At 43.0% G+C, this 22,855-nt stretch overlaps 1 protein-coding gene across 1 annotated transcript in view; it reads left to right on the forward strand.

The window, feature by feature from the left end:
• The window catches only part of ATXN3 (ataxin 3), a 60,383-nt gene extending 37,947 nt beyond the window's left edge, over positions 1 to 22,436 (forward strand). The window contains 7 exon segments of the mRNA XM_030214208.1: positions 2,719 to 2,781; positions 2,783 to 2,807; positions 10,649 to 10,781; positions 14,459 to 14,634; positions 14,886 to 15,009; positions 19,455 to 19,537; positions 20,300 to 22,436. Coding sequence (XP_030070068.1) covers positions 2,719 to 2,781; positions 2,783 to 2,807; positions 10,649 to 10,781; positions 14,459 to 14,634; positions 14,886 to 15,009; positions 19,455 to 19,537; positions 20,300 to 20,394 — 699 coding nt within the window. The 3' untranslated portion in view covers positions 20,395 to 22,436.
• The last annotated feature ends 419 nt before the right edge of the window (positions 22,437 to 22,855 follow it).

The following is a 22,855-nucleotide window of genomic DNA, read 5'->3' on the forward strand; positions in this document are numbered from 1 at the left end:
CAGGCTTTTCCTTAGTGGAAGAATCCAGACAATCTATTCAGGGGAAAGAATATGCATCCCCTCAGCCATAGGTAATCCTTATAAGTGTGTTCACCATCAGATGGGGTACTCGTATACAACATCTTCATACACAAATGCCTGGTCAAATGTGTAAAAAATGGTTACACGTCAATCAGCTGGAATTCAGATCATTTTTTTATGCACTGCACACCTTCAGCCGTTCAATTGTCTACAAGGTCTTTCAAGTGAGAACAAACATCAAAGTAAGCTATGTTTATATCATCAAGTAGAGAGATACAGGCTCCTGTTGCTTATGCCAGGAGTCACAGAAAATTAGATTTGGTTCTGGCTTCGATCGTCATAGCTCATTTCGTAACTATTCCCTCATACATTAAACTCAGGTTAGTAGACTTATATCTGCATTTTGCTGCCTTCCTTCTCAGTTCCGGAATACACTTCCAATTTATTAAGGCAAGAAAACTCCTATAAGAAATTCAAAGCAGGTGTTAATCTGGTTATTTCAGATGACCTTCAGTACTTGATGATCTTGATAGTGAGGCTTGGATACCCCTACTCCTTCCTCTTATGTCTCTTCTAAAGCCTTTTTGGTTATAAATTATTGTGCTATCTCTTTTATCCTCCTTTTGTTTTGCGCCAGTGTCTGCATTCCTCTTGCCTTTTCTCACCAGTAATTGTATTTTAATTCTGTAAACCACTCTATTTTTTTTATAAAGAGCATCTACAAAATCTTGCAAAATAAAAGAAATGTTTAACTTGGGAGATCAGAATCTTATAGCCAACTCTGAGTCATTGCTTAGATCCTCAGGAGTGGTCACTAGACAGCAGAGTGATTCAGATTCTCGTACAGAAAAAAGGCAAGCCACCTGGATGTTTGGTACCGTCGCCTAGCCAAAGGTCACAGTGGTGGATGCTTTTGCAATTTCATAAACCCAAAGTCTTCTATATGTATTTCCCCCAGTTCCTTTAGTAGCGAAAACAATTCAGAAAGTGAACCTCAATGCAGTATGTTTGATTGTAGCAGCTCCTTATTGGCTGAGGCAAATATGGTTCCCATTTCTCCAGATGTTGGCAATGGATGGACTCCATTGCTATATCATTGGTTCTGAAATTGCTGATGTAGCAAGAAGGGAGTATCCTTCTTTCCAATATGCAATCACTAGTCGGGTCGGCATGGATGTTGAATGTTTTTGATTTGCTCAGCAACTAAGTTCAAATGAGGTTTCCATAAGTTATTATTTTGATTTCACGTAGGGACTCTACCAAAGATCTTATGTGTTTAAATGGTGCTCAGCCAGAAAGGAAGACCCCTGAAGTGCCATTAATTTTGCAATATCTCCTATCTTCATCATATTTAGGCCTTGCTACAAGTTCAGTGAAAGTTCATCTGAGTGTGATATGACATATCAACAACAAACCAACAACGGCTGATGTTCAAGATTAATGAAAGGGTTATGGAACTTAAGGCCACCATTCAAAAAAACCTCCTGTGTCATGGTATCGAAATCTAAACTTATCACAGCTAACAAAACACCCATTTGAACCTTTGAGATTCCTTGAAGAAATTCTTATATTGGAAGACTCTCTCTTCGTGGTGGCTGTCACCTTGGCTTGCCATATTAGTGAACTGCAAGCACTCGTTTACTATGAGCCATACTCAGTTTTTCAATAATTGGGGGTGCTCTGCACGCACCCTAAATTTTTTCCAAAGTAGCTTTGATTTTCACATTAACCACCCAGTCGTTCTTCCAGTGTTCTTATTCATGGCCAATGCCAATACAGAAAAAGTGTTGCATATTTACCTTCAGAGGACAAATTTGTCCAAAAGAGCATCTGAACTGTTTCTATCTTACAATCCTAATAAGGAAGGCAATTGTGTCAGAAAGAGAGTGTCTGTCTACCTGGAAGTCTATATATCTTTTCTTTTTTTTTTTTAATAGACAAGCTAATACCACCTTTCCTGAGCGAGTAGCAGCTCATCAGTTAAGAGCTACAACAGTGGCATATTTGCATTTTGCCAGCATAGATGTGTCTTGTCACTCAAGTCACTACTTTATATTTGTTAAGAACCATTGTATTGACCAAATCTGTAACACTAATACTTCTTTTGGCCAAGGTGTTTTGAAGAGTTTCTCTTATTAAAAGTTTTGTATTCAGCCTGCCTCTGCCTCCAATCACTGTATACAGAGAAAAAGCATAGTTATTTACCCTGTAACAAAGGTTCTCTGTAGACAACAGGATCCTCAGTCACACACTCCCACCTGCCTATCCAAAGCTTGAAGCTCACTAAAACATAAAGAGACGGGAAGTTTGACCAGTAGAATGCCCACACAACTCATAAGTCTGATTGCATGGTAAGCAACTATGCTTTTTTAACTGTCTCTACTGCGGTGTGTTCACCATCGACAACACTGGAACACACAAAGCATCTCGCCACATTTACCAAGCCTCATTAAATTTTTGTCCCCATCTGGCAGCATTGCACAGGGGTGTCTGCTCATGAGTAACACTCAAACACAAATAATGCATCAAATTTTGGAGAAAAAAGCCAAGCTTCAGGGTAATTTGAGAACACATAGTATATATGACTGGGACATGGATGAAATGGAGTCTGATGGTGCCTTAAGAAATAATGATGTAACAATGGACTGTAGGTGTTTTAGGCACTGGGTATTGATCCCTTCGTTTTCTTTTTTTCAGTGGTTTAACTTGAATTCTCTTCTGACGGGCCCAGAGCTAATATCAGATACATACCTTGCACTTTTTCTTGGCTCAGTTACAACAGGAAGGTAATGAGTTTCTGCTTAAATTGAACCCTCCTTATCTGCAGAGAATTACAAAGCTCTTTACAAACAGTTAATGAAAATATGGCCACCTCTGTGATTGATAAGCCGTCGCTGTTCATATAAAGGGCAGTTCTATAACTGGATGCTCACCAGGGCTGATTTAAGGGATGAGCCAGGAAGCTCTGCTCTGAACACCTATGCTCAAGGGCACCAAAAGCCCTGGCTCATCCTTCATAGTGGCAAGAGTTTGCTGCTGTGCTTGCTTTCCTCTGCTGCTGGCACAATCACTTGTTGAGTCATGGGAACAGATCTTCCATATCGTCCTTATACTATTCCAGAACTTGTGGGTTAGTCACATTCATTGACCAGCAGGTGAAGATAGAGAACAGAGAGTGAGCTGTAACATACAACCCCTAGCCTGCTAGCTGAGCTCTCAGTGTTTTCTGTCTCTATCAGGTGGATTGTCATAGTTCCAGTCCTGAGTTCTGGATAGGCTGCTCCTGTTCCAGTTGGTCAACTGGCTCCCAGTTTAGCTTACTGGGCAGCCTCCTTTTAGGAGGTCATCTCTGGAGATTCCAGAGTCCTGTCGTCTTCAGCCCTTGTCCTTCTCCCATTAGTCTGGGAAGCATGGCTCAACAGCTAGTTCTGGAAAAGCCGCTTTGCCCTTTAGTAGAGGCAGCTGTGTGTTTAGAGGGAGAGGGACTGGTGCAGCTCAGGGCTGGTAAGTCTCCCTTCTGTTTTTTCTATCCGGAGTGATACCCAGGGCAGTTTCGACAGCCTCTTAGAAGGGGGCTCCTGCTGGGCCAGTGCGTATTCCCATGTCAGACACGCGGCCTTCCCAGGGGGTGATGGCAGCTCCTTCTGAGTCAGTCAGTGCTCCCACTACAGAGCCTACCATGAATTGTCTGGCCGCTGCTTCTCCTGTAAGCTGGGGAAGATGAGAGAGGAGGTAAGCGCTTCTCAGGGCAGCATCTTGCTCTGGTTGTACACGGCTTGTGGATTCTCCTACTATAACAGCCGCAGTTCACTCAAAATGACGTAGGGATGGTGGCCATCTTACTGCCACATGGAGAGAGCATGAGCATGGCCTAAGGACTTCCTGTGCAGTTGTAGGGCACTGTTTCTCCTTCTCCTGGACTGCCTGATTTGCTGGAGGGCTGGGAGCGTGTTCCACCTGAGTTTGTGTTAGTGCTGCATCACACATACTTGCCTGAGGCAGTCAGGCAGGAGTACCACAGGCACACCCCTCCGCTCCTCCAGCTCTCAAGAGATCCCGTTTGGATCCCTCCACTGTATCAGAGAGGGATTCTCCTCCATCTGTTTTGGATAAGGCTTCAGTTCTTTCGGAGGAACCTTCAGTTAGAGACCCTTTAGAGGACGAGGATCTTTCTCCTAAGGAGGAGAATAACCCCAAGGTGCTGAGGCTGTTTAGCAAGGAAGAGCTGAGCATGTTGATCTCTGAGGCATTGACAATGCTTTCTATCGAGAACCCTTCAGCTTCTCCTTGGGAGGACAGGGGACTTCTATGATTAGGGGCCCCTCTAAGGCCTTCCCCATGCATCCAGATATATAAGAGTTGATTTCAGTGGAATGGATGACTCTGGACATGAGGTTGAAAATGGGGTGGGCCATGACCTGCTTGTACCCCTTGTTGCCCAAGGAAAAAGAAAAGTTCTAGCTACCACGTGTGGACTCACTGGTGATGGCAGTCGCAAAGAAAACCACTCTTTCAGTGGAAGGCAGATATTTCTTTAAAGGATCTACTGACAGGAAAACTGAGCCACGCTCTAAAGCAATCCTTTAAGGTGATTCCCTTGGTCTACAGGTGACCATCTGTAGCTCCTCTGTAGCACAAGCATGCTTGAAGTGGCACCAGCAATCGGTGGTGCAGGAGACGCGCCAGGCAGGCTTACTTAGCGGACATGATCTACGATATGCTCTTGGCCTTGGCTCTGGGTATGTAATTGGTAGTAGTGGCTTAGAGGGAAGGGAAATGGGACTTGATATACCGCCTTTCTGTGGAGTTTTGCAACTACATTCAAAGCAGTTTACATATATACAGGTACTTATTTTGTACCTGGGGCAATGGAGGGTTAAGTGACTTGCCCACAGTCACAAGGAACTGCAGTGGAAATTGAACCCAGTTCCCCAGGATCAAAGTCCGCTGCACTAACCACTAGGTTACTCCTCCACTCCAACTGTGGTTTCAGAAAAGGGTTGCAGATGTGGTCTCCAAGCCTTGGCTGGTGAATCTCCCTTCATGGGCAAATGCCTCTTTGAGGGAGGACCTGAGTAACTTGGTCAAGGAGCCATAAGAGTCTAAACCACAGCACCTGCCTGAGGACAAAGTAGAAAGTTCCACTCGTGACTGTGGGGTCCTCCCAGTCTAGATTTCAGGAAAGCAGGTGCTACAGACCAGGCTGCCAGCAATTTGAGCAGCAGTTGCAGTTTTAGAGTAGATAGTTTTCCTTTTGTTTGGACAGGAATTTCACTTCCAATTTGGGGAGGTCTGTGGAGCCTCCCATACTACCCAATGAGGTGAGGCAGGCCCATGCCTCTCCATTGCCAGTGGGAGGTCATTTCATGGAGGAATGGGCCTCCATTATGTCAGACCAGTGAGTCTTTGATAGTCTCAGAGAAGGCTACAACTAGAATTCTCCCTCCCGGTCACACTTCTCTTCTTGGAGTCTCCCTTTCGAAAGGGCGACAAAGCATTGGTGGTTCAGACAACCATGGAGTCGTCTTGTCCTGGATGCAGTGTTTCCAGTCCCTCATGAGGAGCGGAGACAGGGAAAGGTACTCTATTTTACTTTGTAGTTCCCAAAAGGAGGGTACCTTTCGTCTAGTGTTGGACCTTGAGAGTCTGAAGCCGTGCCTGAGAGTTTCGACTTTCGCATGGAGACCTTGCAATCTGTGATAACTTCGGCGCAACTGACTGTGCTGGACCTCAAGGAGGCGTACTTTCATATCCTCATTTGGCCTTCTTGCCAACGGTTTCTGAGGTTTGCGGTGCTGGGCTGCCAAGTCAGTTCAAGGCGATGGCTTTTGGTCGCGCCACAACTCTGTGGACATGTTCCAAGGTTATGGTGGTGGTCATGGCCTACCTGAGATGTCAGGGGATACGAATTCATCCATATCTCGACGATTGGCTCATTTGGGCCTCATCCTGTGCCAGCATAGGAGTGCTTTTTACACAGTGAGAAAATTGAGTAATTTGTAAATATCTAACAGATTTGTTTGTTAGTGGTGCAGGCGTTGATTCTTAGCAAACTTGACTATTGTAACATAATCTATTTGGGTTTACCAGAATATTAAGAAAAATTCAAACAGTTCAAAATGTGGCTTTACGCCTAATATTCTGTCTGCATAAAACAGATAGAATTACTCCTACTTTATTAGGAATCACTGGTTGACTGTTGAGGCGAGAGTATTTTTTAAGATGGACTGTTTGCTATGGAAAATTACATTTGGACATGTTCCATTATATATGATCAGTCTTGTGCACTATACATTGGCAAGTTATTTATATAACTTCCGGAAATCGGCATTATTGATCTCCCGAGTCCTAAAGGTATTACCGCAAGAGGTTTTATTGTTTGTTTGCTTTTCAAGCTGCAACATTTTGGAAATTCTTACCAGATAATCTTAGAATATTACTAACTATACCATGTTTTAAGGAAGGTCTGAAGACGCTATTGTTCAGATTTGTGACAAATAATCTGATTATAGTTAGTTTTATGTTTATCACTGTTATTATGTGACACTGTTTAAGGTTTAAGTATTATTTGTATTTACATTATGTTACTTCCTAGACTATTGTGTTCTAGAATCTTGTACTATATTTATACTTTATTTATGGGAACGGTGGTCTATAAACAAACTAACTGTAACTGTGAGGTCTGCAATAGCTACGGTGATCCGTCTCCTTCAATTGTTGGGCTCGGTGATCAATTTCAAGAAGAGCAGCTGGTTCCCTCTCAGTTGTTGGAGTATCTTGGGGTGCATTTCAACACTAGGCAGGAGATCTTCCTCACCCAGTGCAGATGGGAGAAACGGATCCACCAGGTGCAGGTTCTTCTGCATCATGGCAGGCCTCGGACTTGGGAATTTGCTTAAATATTGAGGTCTGTGACAGTGGCGCCCACTTCAGCAATCGCTGCTCAGCCATTGATCTCCAAGGACTGCATTGTTCGATTCCCTGGATGCCGGCAGCCTGCTGAAGCATGCAGTGGTAGTTGTCAGAGAGGAACCTGGCCAAGGGTGTCCCCTTCCTAGTCCTGCGTTGGGAGATAGTGGCGACGGACGCCAGCCTGTCCAGGTGGGGAGTACACTAAATCGGTCATCTAGCTCAGGGCACATGATCTCAGTCAGAGGTATCTTGGCTCATCAATCTCCTGAAACTCAGGTCAATTCACTGTGCCCTGGAGGCATTCGCTCCCTTCCTGAGGTCATTCCTGGTCCGAGTGTTTTCCGACAACGCCATGGCAGGGGCCTATGTCAGCAAGCAGGGAAGCATTTGCAGCTGTCGCAGAGGCCACGCTATTGATGCACTGGGCAGAACGACACTTGCTTTGCCTGTTGGTAGTCCACATTGCGGGATCTTTGAATGTGCAAGGGAATTTCTTAGTAGGAACTCTTTGGTTCCAGAGGATTGAGTTGTCCAAGGAAGCCTTCCAGCTCATTGCTGGGGTCTCCCATCTCAGTGACCTGATAGCCTCCAGAAGCAATGCCAAGGTGGCCAACTTCTTCAACCATAGGAGGGAGTTCACAAGGACTTGATGCTCTTCTCTTGCTATGGCCAATTGATAGCTTCTTTGTCTTCCCTCGTGGGCTATGTTGTCCTGAGAATTGCATCTCATCCCAGCCAGGTTATCCTGGTGGCTCCAGACCGGCCAAGGCACCCATAGTATGCGGATTTCATTCGCCTTCTGAATGAGTGATTTCTTCCCTTTCCTCGTGTTCGAGGGGTTACTGTGTCAGGGGCCAGTTTTAATGGAGGATTTAAAACCCTTTGGTCATGAGTGGGTTTGAGGCGCAAAGGTTATGTGAACCCTGTGATTATGACACTTCTGCAGGCTTGGAAGCGCTCTACTTTGGTGGCCTATGCTAGGGTTTGGAGGGTGTTTGAGAGTGAATATGCGGACAGAGCAATTTCTCCCTTTTCTGCCTCGCTGGGTCAGGTTTGGTGCTGGGGTCGCTGAAGGTGCAGGTGGTGTTTTCGGGGCAGATTGTGATACTCGTCTTTGACAGTGCACCTGAACATTGTACACTTTTTGAAAGGGGTAAGCCGTTTTCGGTCTCCCGTTTGGTTTGCCCAGACTTGAATCTTACCTAGTTCTTCATGCATTGCTGAAGACTTTCTTTGAAACGAGCTTCCCTAAAGGAGCTCAGATTGAAGACTGTTGGTTTGTTTTTCTTGTGTCCATTACCTCAGCACGATATGTTTAGGAGTTGCACACCCTGTCATGCTGGGATTCCTTTCTCTGTTTTTCAGAGACGGGGGTTTCATTACGGCATTTCCATCCTTTCTGCGTAAGGTAGTCTCGGTATTTCACATTAACCAGTCAGTGGACCTCCCCTCGTTTCGGAGGGAGGATTGTGGGGAGCAGTTTTTGTCCCTGAGGCTACTGGATATGCGGAGATCTTTTCTCAGTTATCTTGAGGTCACTAATGAGTTTAGGAGAACGGATCACCTCTTTTTGCTCTTCAGTAGGCAGAAACAGGGTCTAAACCCTCAATCGCATGATGGATGAGGGAGGCCATTTCTATGGCCTATATTCTGGCAGGAAGGCAGCCATCAGCTGCACTAAGGGTGCACTCTACGAGACGAGTTGCTACATCTTGGGCAGAGGCAGTGTCTCTTTCGTCAACTGAGATTTGGAGGGCAGTGATCTGGTTGTCCCTCCATTACTTTGTCAGGCATTACAGGGTGGATATGGTGGCTCGGTCCTGCAGGCAGTAGTGCCAGTCCAAGGGGCCCACCCTCAGTAGGGGTTTGCTTTGGGACATCACACAACTTCTGGAATAGTGTAAAGGATGATATGGAAGGAGTCCCGGGGGGGGGGGGGGGGGGGAGGGTGTCTATGGGGGCAGAAGTGATCCCCACTTGCTGCTGGCCTTGTGGCTGCATTCTTCAATTTGGCTCTACCGACCTATAGCAGTAGTCTTAATACTACCACTATGGTTCAAGCTGCCATATAAGGAGCAAATGAGGATCACCCTTGATCCCCTTACACCCCCCTTTTGCCCCCCTGGAACTCCTGGAGTGAATCAGGTTTATGCAAGTGACTGGCAGAAGCTGGCTGGAAGGGAGGTAATGTGGATGGGCAAGCAGGCACCAGTGTGATAGGGAGGGGGGGGGGGCACAAAAACAAAAGTTGGCTCAGGGCACCACTATCCCTTGACCCAACCCTGATGTCCACATTTATGCAGCCCTAGCAAGTGCAAAATTATAGAATACTAGCACTTAAAAGTATAAGTGTGTTTACTTGCAAATGTACTATCAGGGCACCTAAGCACTATTCTGTAATGGTGCACATAAGTGACATAGTGTGTAAATGCAAGGGGAGGTGTACACATGGGCAGGCAGTGGGCGGGATATCACATACGTAACATACAGAACACTGTAAGTTATGCACATCCCTGCCACATTTGTGTAACTGCACTTATGCCAGGTTTATAGCCAGTGTAACTGTGAGCATGAAAATGTAAGAAGAGCTGATAACTGGTTATTCTGTAATGGAATCTGGGAGCTGAGCTGCCATTATAGAGTAGACTTTCAATCATGCAGCATTCGGAGCACCTAAATGGAGAGTCCCAGGAATTAGGAGATTGGAGTAAGAATGTAATACTGAGACATTCTTTGTCTAATATTGTATTGTGGTTGTTTTGTTTGTGATTACTTTGTACCCTACCCTTGTTAGACTCATGCTGCAGCTGCCACCTCCCTGTGCTCCCTACCTCACTTCAGTGACCACGCTCCTATAACTCACTGCTTGCTCCAGTTTCCTCTCACCCCCGCTTGATCCCTAACTACATTGCAGCAGCAAGATGAGACGAAAGCTGTGCATTGGGTGCACTCTCACCTCTGCCATCCTAGGCCTGACTTTTATTTGATCCACGGGGCTGTATAGACGCTTATGCAGTTGAAATGAACAGCTGAGTCTAGGGCAGCAGAGCAGCAAGATGTAGTCCAATGCATAGCCATTCACCTTCTCTTGTCGCAGTTTCTGTGGGTGGGGATGAAGAATTCCACGCTGTGTGGTCACACAGAATTCTTTGTTTAATACGATGTTTGTATGCTGATTTATCTCATGCATATTCATTAAGTGTAAACACAAATGGGTTAAAACAATGTCAATATAGTTATTAATCTAGAATTATTTACATCAAATAACTATTCAAAATACAAAATCACAAATCTTTATTAACAAAATTGTACATTAGAACATCCCTCATTACACATTAAAATCTATCCCTATAATAGACACAGCCAAGCCTACGCCATCCCTGCAGTGAAAATACTCACAAAATTCAAAAGAATCCAACTCCAGATCCAAAATTCTAAAACAAATCTGTTGGATAAGTCCCTCAATGCAAAAATGCAATGAGTGTCTATAAAGTAAATAACTTGTCACTGGATCAAGCTTCAAAATTGCAAGAAAAAAAAATACAGCACTCAGCCGGAGAGTTGGCAGCATTATATGACATGAACTGCTTTATGTAGAAAGAGATTTGTTGACTATCTCTTTAACATTTTATATTTATCTCTTTGCTAGGGTGTATGACTCTATCCTGTATCTTATGACTTGAACATTTCAGATAAATGGTTGTATCTTCCCCAGGTTATTCTATATTTGTTGTTAAGGGTGACCTCCCTGATTGTGAGGCAGATCAGCTGCTGCAGATGATTCGAGTAAAACAAGTACAGCGACCAAGACTAATAGGAGAAGATGTGAACCAGCCGAAAGGGCAGAGGTAAGGTAAATAATTTTTAACTTTCTTGAAGGCAACACTCTTAAGTTAAATCGCTCAGATTATCATCTGACCTGTTTCTTTGCTCTGTTTCTTATCTGGTCTTATTCCTATGTCTCCTTCCTCTTTTTGTACTACTATGGTTTATTTATTATGTTTTTTCTTCCTGTGTCCAGGTTCAAACTGTTAATATGAATCCTGGTTTGTTCTAGCAGTGTTTGAGTGAATTATGTTGGGTACTGCTGTTTTATGGCATTAGCACTGCCTTTGTTAATACTACAGAACAATATTCAAACATTTTAAATGTAAACAATCTTGTTTAATCTAGTACCCACTTTTTATATATTGTATGTAAGGTATGATTAAGGGTTCTAATAGGTGTTATTTAAGGGTATAAATGATCAGTGTGTTTGTCCTAGTCTTTCTGGGTACATTTCTGATTTAGTTTGATACATACATGCACTTCCACAACACCATGTATTACCTTAACAAAATATAATTGTATTTTCCCCTGCCCTCGCTCTGCCAGTCTCTCTCCCCACCAGCCTATCTTCCCTATGTGGCTAAGGAATTATCAGCACAGAAAAGGCACAAAAACAGAGGGAGAATCAAAGGCAGGCAAAGGGATAGGCAAGAGAGAAGTAGGGACAATAGTGCTTTTCAAGGGTTTATCTAATAAACATCTTTTTTAGCATCATTTTTTTAAATTGGTGTTTCCTTAGCATCCAGACCAGACCAGTCCAGAACTAGTGGATTATGTCCATCAACCAGCAGATGGAGACGGAGAAAGAAAGTTCTTTGTGAGTTGTCCCTTAAGGGTATCATGCAGCCATAAAATGTTCAGTATTTTTCTCTGTCTCCAAGTGGATGGTGGATGGATTGTGCAGCAGCTTCTTGGTATTTTTGGCCAGGTCCTGACTTAGTTGGGTTTTGGGTGCCAGTAGAGCAGGAAGTCTTACTATTGGATAGATTTAGCTCTGTTGTAGGTAAAGAGTCAGGGTCATAGATTTGATATAATTCCTTTCTATGGTACAGCCAAAGTGTTTTACATATATTATATGCAGGTACTTTTGCTGTCCCTTGTGGGCTCACAATCTTAAGTTTTTGTACTTAGGACAGTAGAGGGTTAAATGACTTGCTCAGGGTCACAAGGTCATCACTGTGTCTTATTTGTATGGACATCACCTATATTTTATTCCCTTATGAATCAGTTATTTCCTAAGTGGGAAATATTCTTCTAATTCCCAGTGCACATCCAGTCCAAGGGCTGCAAGCTCAAAAAAAAAAAACCCCTCAACAGTATCCTAAAGTTGACTATGCTGTGGTACTACACAGCTCAAAAATTCATCTGAATACAGCCACAGGTCTATTAGCTGTACACAGCAGCTATATGGATCACCTTCAGATGTCAGCTACATTCCGAAGCTCGACAAGTCAGCTATTTTTCATAAGTAGAGAAGCCAACCCTTACAGCTCCATTGATCAGCTGTATTCTATGACTGTGACAAGTTAGTCAAGAGGTGTTGCTGTTCTAAATATTTTCTTGTATTGCACTCCTACATTAGTAGGCTGTTTTGCATCCTTTACACAGCTGCTGCAGCCAGTTCTATGGCACAGCTCAGCAGCCAGCAGCAATGGCACACCTATATTTCTGAAGGTATGGCTACACTAAAGATATTTTATAAGGCACAACTGCAGCAGCCAGATGTATGTCACAGCTTCACAGTACTCAGCTTTTAACCCAGATGCAGCAGGAGGCAGCTGTATGGAATTATTACAGCAGCTCCTAGCTGGATAGTACAGCAGATATAGTGGCAGCCAGCTTTATGACTCATACACCATCCAGTTCTATGGTACATCTGCAGCAGCAGCTAGTTGTAGGGCACAGCTGCACCAGTAATCCAGCTTTATGGCACAGTAGCAACAGCTCTGTGGCACAGCTGTAGCAGTACTCAGCTGTATGTCACACTTGCGGCTTCAACCACCTCTTTGGCATAGCTGCAACTGCACCCAGCTCTATGACATGGTTGCAACAGATCCCAGCCAGTATGATATGACTTCAGCAGCAGCTAAATGGCTCAGATACAGCAGCAGCAGCAGCACACATCTGTATGTAACAGTTCCAGCAACCATCTGTATAGCACAGCTGCACTGACTGGCTGTAGGGTGCGGCTGTCCAGGTAAATTAAGTTTGTTTCCTCAAACATCTGGCTGGTCATGGGAGTAGCTAGGACAGCAGCTACAGGTCTGCATTCTGTTTTCCTCCTTCTGGAGTGTCTGGGAGTATGAAAAAGTTTCTGCCCTGCAGTTAATTCTCTCAATTCATTTGAGGAATGTTTTGTTTAGTGTAGCCTGAGTCTACACAGACATATCGATGCTCAGCTGCAGGTTGCAGTTTTGGTTTTATTGAATCCTCCCTTTTTCCTGATGCTTTCTAGGCAGAGCCATAGGTTTGTGGTAATTCTTCTCTGCAACTCTAGTGCAGAATAGCTGACAAGGAAATTTTGCATAAAATATTCATTTTTCATCCTAAACTATGGCTGATTTTGGGAATTCTGGGAACTTTAAGGATCAAATTATTCCCTAAGCTGTTCCACGGCTTGTCACCTGACTAGATGGCACACTTATTCTACAGTTACACCAGTTTACCTGTATTGCACAAGCTGCACAGATACTAGCTGGGTTTTATGGCTTCACAAATTAGTTGTTTTATTCAGCTAGCTCTGTTACCTAGTACCATAGCCACCGATGTGTTCAGTTTTTTTCATTTGGGTTCTCAGTATTATAGAATGTTGGTTTTATTATAAACCAGAAATCTCACTTTAACCATCCTGGCTGGTCTCTTTTATTGTCACAGAAGGGATTTATTCCCTCTTCAGGATCTTGGGGATCCATTCAGTTGCAGCAGTTTATTTTTACCTCCCGGACACCGTGTTTCTGAGATGGGGCTTCTGCTACTATTCTTCAGATAGTTTTTAGTTTTCTTCAGGCTTGCTGATAAATGGGTCAGTGTCTTCTTCTCTATCCATGCTCTTATATTTATCATTTAGACTTTTGTCAGAATAGAGCATTTCTTGGCACTAAATATGTGAGAACCCTTATATTATTTTCAAGAGTTAATTTTCCTTTCATATTGGATACGCTTCTTTCTCTGCATTAAAGGTAGTGTTTCCAGCTTACTACTTGCAATTTTTCTTCATAATTTTGGGATTAGTTTCTCCTCGTCCCTTCAGGTGTAAAAGACATAGGACATTTTTTTTTTTGTTCTTAAACATCTAGTCCCACCCTTTTTGGGAACAATGGACTGGTCTAGTATGGATGCTAAAGAAGGAAAAATATATCTTACTAAAGGAAGAAAATTATAAGGTAAGAATAATTTTTCCTTATTGGTTAAACCTTAAAACAGAAGTCACTGTCTAAGTTTTTGTCAGCAGGATAATGGAATGAAACTCATGGTATCAGTAATATAATCTGAATATTTATCAGTGTGCTTTTCTGTGGAGAGAAAGAAGTCTAAGACACTTTTCTCAGTGCAGGATTAAAATCAGATGACATCCTCAGTTTACATATAATGTAACGCCACAATCCCAGGTATTGAACATATTTTAAAATGGGATGCAGACATTCTAGGCTTGGTCGACACTGTTGAGCAAATAGGTGACTGTTATATACTATCCCAGAGAACAGAAAGTAGACCTGGAACAAGTATTAGAAGCCAGCCGACAATACGATGGGACCAATATGCTGGATGAAGATGAAGAGAATCTCCAGAAAGCACTTGCCCTGAGTCGGCAGGAAATTGACATGGAAGATGAAGAAGCAGATCTGCGAAGAGCTATTCAGCTTAGTATGCAAGGTAGGAAGGATGCTGAAAGTGAATCTGCAGCCAGACAACTTAAAAAGTGTCTTATACTAATATTCTTCAAAGCATATATAAAAGTAATTATAATCTTTGTATTGTTAAATGTTGAAATTTTGCAATTTTTCTGCAGACATTTATATTTTATAATGCTACATTATCCTCAGTGTGTCCAGTAACTACTTAGAGAACACTATTTTAAGTTTTTATCTTGAATAGTTTGATACAATGAAATGTTTACGTTTCAGGGGGTCCCAGAAGCGAGCTTCCAGAATCTTTATCACAAAACATTCCTCAGTCATCAGGAACTGGAGCATCTGAGTCGCTTTCTTCAGAAGAGCTGCGAAGGAGAAGACAGATTTATTTTGACAAGTAATATGATCCATGCAGAATTCAAACTGCATTTTCTGAAACCAAATCAAATATCTATGTTATGTGTGTCAAATTAGGGACTGAACTCACCAGAATGTTGTTGTTTTTTTTTTTTTTTTTTAAATTACCTGGTCGTAAGGAATCAATTTTTAGCATTAGTTGCTAAGAAAGAGTATGACTGTTCGGCAGTAAGTGTTCTGCTGGAAAGCACCAGTTTTTTAATACAAAGGCATTATAACATCTTCACTTTAGTTTTCCATTCCTTTCCTAATAATATTTAACATTCTATTTGCTTTCTTAGCCACTGCCGCACACTGAGTGGAGAGTTTCAGTGTATCATCAGCAATGACACCTAGATCCCCTTCCTGGTCGGTGACTTCTAATGTGGAACCTTGCATTACATAGCTATAATTTGGGTTCCTCTTTCCCACATGCATCACTTTGTACTTGCTCACATTAAACATCATCTGCCATTTGGCTGCCCAGTCTCCCAGTCTCATAAGGTCCTCTTGTAATTTTTCACAATCCTCTTGAGATTTAATAACTTTGAATAACTTTGTGTCGTCTGCAAATTTAATTACCTCACTAGTTACTCCCATCTCTAGATCATTTATAAATATGTTAAAAAGCAGCGGTCCCAGCACAGACCCCCTGGGGAAACCCCACTGTCTACCCTTCTCCATTGAGAATAGTGGCTATTTAGCCCTACTCTCTGTTTTCTATCTTTTAACCAGTTTTTTTTAATCCACAATAGGACACTACCTCCTATCCCATGACTCCAATTTCCTCTGGAATCTTTCAAGAGGTACTTTGAAAATCCAGATATAGAATATCAACCAACTCACCTTTATCCACACGTTTATTCACCCCTTCAAAGAAAAGTAATAGATTGGTGAGGCAAGATTTCCGTCACTAAATACATGTTGGCTTTGTCTCATTAATCCATTCTTTTGAATGTGCTCAGTAATTTTGTGCTTTATAATAATCTCTACCATCATGTGACTGGATGGTGGATGGATGCTTGGAATGCCCTCCCGCGGGAGGTGGTGGAGATGAAAACGGTAACGGAATTCAAACATGCGTGGGATAAACATAAAGGAATCCTGTGCAGAAGGAAGGGATCCTCAGGAGCTTAGCCTAGAATGGGTGGCAGAGCTGGTGGTTGGGAGGCGGGGATAGTGCTGTGCAGACTTATACGGTCTGTGCCAGAGCTGGAGGTGGGACTGGTAGTTGGGAGGCGAGGATAGTGCTGGGCAGACTTATACAGTCTGTGCCAGAGCTGGAGGTGGGACTGGTAGATGGGAGGCGGGGATAGGGCTGGCCAGATTTATACAGTCTGGGCCCTGAAGAGGACAGTACAAATAAAAAAGTAGCACATATGAATTTATCTTCTTGGGCAGACTGGATGGACCGTGCAGGTCTTTTTCTGCCGTCATCTACTATGTTACTATGACTGGGGATTTTGAGTTGGGGAAAAAATGTTATCAGTATTGCATTCTGCCTTTTGGCCTCACCTCCACTCCTAGAGTCTTCACAAAGTGCCTTGCCGTAATTGCTGCATTGCTACACAGACTAGGAGTGCATGTGTTTTCCTACCTAGATAATTGGCTGGTGAAGAGCACATCTCAGGAAGGTGCTCAGGGGTCAACGCAAAATGAACATTTGGGTGCTGTTATAAATTATCCAAAGTCCCATCCATTTCAGCAATTGAAATTCATTGGAGTCCTGCTTAGATACAGCTTGGCTCATGTAGATGAGCTCCATACTCAGGGCCTCCGATCTGTTCACAAGGCTCAGCTGCACATCAGCCTGGAGCTTTGGACCCTTTGGAATGCTCTAAAGGCTTTCAGAGATTGGCCAATGCACCAAATTATCCTTGTTCAAATGGACAATCAGGTTGTGATTTACTGCGTCAACAAGCAAGGTGCCACGAGATCATACCTCTTGTGTCAGGATGTAGCACTTGGTCTCCAGTCAAGGCATGGTGCTCAGGGCAACATACCTGGCAGGAAAGGGCAACAGTCTGACAGACAGGGCTGAGCATGGTAATTCAACCACATGAATGGTCTCAACATGGGCATTACCCAAAAGATCTTCCCATGTGTAGGTCACCCCCTTGGTGGATCTGTTTTCCACTCATCTCAACAACAAAGTCCCTCAGTTCATTTCCAGACTGGAATCATATGGCAGACTAGTGTAGAATGTCTTTCTCCTTATTGGAGAAAGGTCTTCTGTACATGTATCCTCCCTTAACTCTTCTGGGGAAAACGTTTGCTGAAACTCAAGCAGGACCGAGGGACCATGATCCTCATTGTGCCCTACTGGCCCAGGTAGATATGGTTTCCTCTACTTCTGGAATTATCCTCCAAAGATCCAAGGAGACTGGACTGTTTTCTGACTCTCATCACCAAGAACATGGGATCTTATGCATCCCAGCCTCCCATCCCTAGCCCTCATGGCTTGAATGTTGAGATTTTAAAACTTGCAGCCTTCAGCTGTATGAAGGTGTCTCCCATACCTGCTCGCTTCCAGAAAAGATTCCAGTAAGAGGTTATTAAGTGCAAGAGAGATTTGCTGTCTGGTGTGAGGGCAAGGCCCTAGACACTTTTTTTCCTGTCCTACATCTCAAAACCAAATCCGTAATGGTTCACTGCAGTGCAGTTGGTGCTTGCTATCATTGGGTGGAATGTAATCCCATCTCTATACAGCCCTTAGTTGTTCATTTTATAATAGGTTTACTTTTGACAAAGCCCCCAATCAGATCTCCATTGGTGTCATGGGACCTCAATGTCATCCTTGCCCAGCTGTTGAAAACTCTTTTAAAATCGCTTAACACTTGCCACCTGAGGTTCCTGACCTGGAAGGTTTTATTTGTTGTAGCAGTCACTTCAACATGCAGAGTTAGCGAGTTTCAGGCCCTAGTAGCTGATACAAACGAGCCTTAAACTTCTGTTTGGAGCGTAGTAAAGCCTATAGATAGTCTACCCAGCTTCTTGTTTCTTTTTACCTTAACAGGATAGGGACAGCCATTGGTAAACACATTTTATTCAATTGGCTAGCAGATTGCATTTCCTTCACTTACTCTTAGGCTGGGCTGACTCTGGAAGGTCATGTCACAGCTCACATTGTTAGAGCCATGGCAGCATTGGTAGCCCACTTGAGGTTAGTATCCATTGAGGAGATTTGCAAAAGTTGCAATGGTGGTCTTCAGTCCATACAGTCACATCACATTACTGCCTTGAGCAAGGTTCCCGATGTGACAGATAGTTGTTCAGACAGTTCTGCAGAATTTGTTGGGATCTAGAATCGAACTCAATCCTCTTAGGCCCACTTCTTGTGTTCCAGACTGCACCTTCATTTGTACATAATTGTAGTTAATTGGTTTGGATTGGCCTTCCCTGTTGTAAGTTCCTATTGTCTGTTGTTTTCAGTGAACCTGGTAGCTAGGGATTCCCACATGTGGTAATATCCATTTCTTGCTTGTCCTCAGAGAACGCAGTTACTCACCTGTAGCAGGTGTTGTCCAAGAGCAGTAGGACATATATTGCCACATACCCTCCCATCTCCCATAGGAGTTGTTCTCTCTAACCTTCTTAAAGTCAACTGCTGGTCCCAAGAGAACGAGGCAAGTTGGGAAGACATGTGCGCGGTCGGAGTCAACCAGAAGCTTCTAGAAGTAGAGTGCTGGGTAGAATCCATGCTAGGCTCCATCAGATGATGTCACCCACATGAAGTAATATGTCCTGCTGTTCTCGGAGAACACCTGCTACAGGTGCATACCTTCACTATCTCTGCATTTTATGGATGCTTACTGGATTCTTTGCATGTTGTAACCCCTTTTATATAATCACTGTAAGTATTATGCAAAGACATTATAGTACACAAGCCGTCCAAACAGCATAGTTTCTTTTTTCAGATATTACAGAATGTTTACAAACAGAGGTGTATGTTTTCGATGTCACCAGTTGATGGTCAATGTCGCCTTCGGCACCTACACCTCTATTCAGGAAATCTTGACTGCCCCAACTTGACATTTTGTCCTTTAGATTGTAAGCTCCTTGGAGCAGGGACTGTACAGGGACTGTGTAACCCTAGTAGCGCTCTAGAAATGTTAGTAGTAGTAGTAATGTTTGTATGAATACATCGCTGGTGGTGTCTTATATCTTGAGTATAGTCTTCCGGCTGTTTTGCACCACATAACTGGAAATTATTAAATGCAAGTAAGAACCGCCTTGCTGTTGATGAGGGGCTGTGAGATGTAGTTAATTGGATGGGACAAGTTACAGTTTTGTATGAATAAATATAGAGACTTCTCAAGTTCTCAGAACACCAAGTTTGATCAGGGCGCCCTCCCAGGTTATGCCTATGGGAAGAACCGTTGATAATTCAGACCATGTACACATATCCTTACTTCTTATTCATCTCAGTAATTTGATTTCCCTTAGGCAGCAACAGTCATTACAAAAAGAAATGCAAGACCTACATGATAAACCGACTACAAGTTCAAGTGCACTCGAAATTGATCCAGGTACAGGCCTTCCTGGCCCTTTTTACCACCTCCATTTAGAAGTAGGGTAGCACTTTGTGCCGATTAGGAATTGTGGAACACTAAAACAGCAGTACCAGCAAACACCTCTGACAGTTTAAACAAACAAAATCATTTGGTGTTCTCGTAGTAAATTCCTCTCACTAGGCATGCAAGTGTTCCAAAGCTACTGAAGTAAATCGGAGCACAGCTAGGCCGTCTTAGTGCACCATAGAAATCATGAATGTACCTCAGTCGAGAGCTGACTAGCAGGAGGAGAGATGTGACTGTAATAATTCTTCACCTTTTATACAACACGTGTGTGAATATATAAATTGAAATATGACGAGAAGGAATTACAATAGAAAGGAGTGTGTTGAGAATAAGGAAGATGGTTTGAAAGCAGCAGTTGATTGGTTGATTCTTAAGAGGGTCTGAGGGAAAGCTTGCACTGCGCTAATACCACCCTATAGTAAGCATTACTAAGGGTATATCTAGTGCAGTAGTGTTTCTTATCCTGTTTGGCACAGAATCAGCATATATGCATACAGAAAAAGGCCATGTCATGTTCACATTCTTTAATGGGTAGACTGGGTGGTTCAAATGGTCCTTGTCTGCTGATATTGGTGATCCTGCTTTGCTGTGGTCATTTACTTGGGTTTTAGATAATATGCAGAAGATTAGATAAATACAGTGGTTGTGCCATTGGTAATAAAAGCCCTACACACATTCACTCTGCTTTTATACTAATCTGATTTTTGGTAGGTGAAAACATGAGCGAAGAAGACATGCTGCAGGCCGCCATGAACATGTCACTGGAACCTGGCAAGAGCCACTCAAAAGCTGTCGAGAGGAAATGACAAAAGAGCAGAACTCTTCGCGTGGGATCAGCGCTCTGCTGCCCTTGTGTGCTCTGTCACACAGGCACTTAGCATGTATATATATACATATAAAAGGACTGAACATGTGCTTTCTCCTAATGCTTTATGACTCATCTAAACAGTTTGCCAGAATTTTTTGATCCTTTCTCCCCCCCCCCCCCCCCCACCCCCGAAGAACAGCCTTCATTTGAGCACCTTATGCCGCTTTTTTTGTTTTGTTTTTTGTCTTCAACTATATGGATTTGTTTGTTACCAATAGGGAGCAAAATAATGCAAGCTGGCTTATTAAGACTATTTTGAAACCCAGAATGAATGTGTAATAAGATCACTTTTCTAGTCTTATGGGTACACGCACTGGAATCAGTTAATGTATAATTTGTTGTTTGGAATGGTGCTTTTTCACTCTGTTATGCATTACATTCTGTGGCCATATGTTGGCAACACAGTATTAAAACATCTGGGTTTAAAGTAGAAGTATTTAGAGGACTTTGAAGGCTCTCGGAGCTCTATAAATGGATATCTGCCCCATACTACAGATACTAAAAACCAGTAACTCATGGAGGGTAATTTATAAGATATTTTTGTGCATTTATACATAAAATGATTCGGGAGGGGGGGGAGGCCCTGCGCTAGCAACGGGGCCGTTTTTCCCGTGCATCAGGACCCTTTTTACTGCATCAGGTAAAAAGCCCCAGACAAACATAGCCATGCGGTGGGAAAGCCATACTGCCACCCACTGAGGTGGCAGTGGCTCCTGCGGTAACCCGGCATTAAGCGGGCACCGCGTGGCATTACCCGATTACTGCTGGGTTTCCGCCGCTCAAGCCATTTCTTGGGGGGGGGGGGGGGTCTTTTTCTTCCCGAAATGGTGTGCAATCGGGGTGAAACTACTGCCAGTGGCCACGTTGGACTGGCGGTAGTCCTGATTTAGTGTTCGGTAAGCCAGCGTTGGGCTTACCGACACTTTGTAGAAGCCCCCCCCCCCCCCCCCCCCCCCCAGTGTGTACAAGTACATCCAATGAGAGAAGAATGTGGATACTGTGATGAAAGGCATGTTTGGGGACAGATTTTGGGTGGTGCATGGGCAGAGACACAATTTCTAAATGTACTGTATAAGATAAGTGTGATTGCATGTGTTGCACGTTTCCATCTGTTTTCGAGCTGGTGTAAATTTACCTGGGTCCCGGATTGCTGCAATTCCTGCAGGGTTTGTGCAAGTATTCTATAAAGACATGTAGACACCTATATGCTCCTATAAAATAGAACCAAAATAAGCACCCACTTACCCTCGCCACCTAGGTGACTTTTTATAAAATTACCCTCATTGTTAGAAATGGGCTGAAAACTTGCCATCAAACTCTCTCCCTCTCCCCCTCCCCCTCCCCCTCCCCCTCCCTCTCCCTCTCCCTCTCAACACTCACAGGTAGAGTTTATTGGATTTATATATATTTTTTAGACCATGGTGAAACCCTGGATAATGGGGAGCAAATGCTAGAGTTTCTGATACAGTTCAATAAACCCTGCTTGTGGGGCAATGACAATGTTACATTAGTTCTTCAAAGTATTTCATAGCAAATGGTGCTGTAAAGGAACAGAGAAAAATGGGGCCACTTGGTGCTTTATTTTCATGAAGCGGATAGGGATTTTCTGATTTGAACCTCAGTGCTAAGAATACATCTGCCGTGATGGCCACTATTAGTTCTGTGCTGTGGCCTACCACCAAATGCATTATTTTATATTTTTTTTTGTACCCAAATTGATAAATCCACCAATTTTGATAAGCAACACTCAATCTAACCATTTTCCACAACCGTTTTTAAATTATAATGAGATGCTAAGTACATGCAGGAGTTTGGAAGTGGAAACGGAGTCTCTTTTAACCTGGAATAATTTGCTTTTAACTTGTCTGCTGTTCAGGTGTCTGTAATCATAAATGCTGTGCTACAGGGAGGTTTAGGACAGATTAGTTGAATGTAGTTAGGTATATTTTTTAAATGACTTAGTAAAAAAAAAAAAAAAAATTTCTAAATATGTGTTTCCTGAAGGCTTTTTTGTGTCAACTGTTGCTTTATTTTGTCCTCTTTTAAGACAGGTCACACATTTAAAATAATTTCTTGGCTTGTTTTGTAATTTGGCACTTTCTCATCAAAGCTTTAAAATAAGTATGATTCTATTAGCCAAAAGGTTAACACTGATTTCAAGTCATATGACACTCCAGATGCTCCAAAAAGCACCTTTGTTGACATACTTTAACTGCATATATAGTGATTTCAGAATTATTTTCTTTTAAAAATATATTTAGTTCTGTAATTTGGGAACTTATGCAGATCAGCAAGAAAACCTTACTGCATGAGTGACTCTGTCTGTGGCAGTTAGGAGCCACACATGAAACTGATTCTAAAATGACGACCATAATCTATTTTTACCATATTAGCAAATT

Source organism: Microcaecilia unicolor, chromosome 9 (assembly GCF_901765095.1).
Source record: "Microcaecilia unicolor chromosome 9, aMicUni1.1, whole genome shotgun sequence".
Lineage (NCBI taxonomy): Eukaryota > Metazoa > Chordata > Amphibia > Gymnophiona > Siphonopidae > Microcaecilia > Microcaecilia unicolor.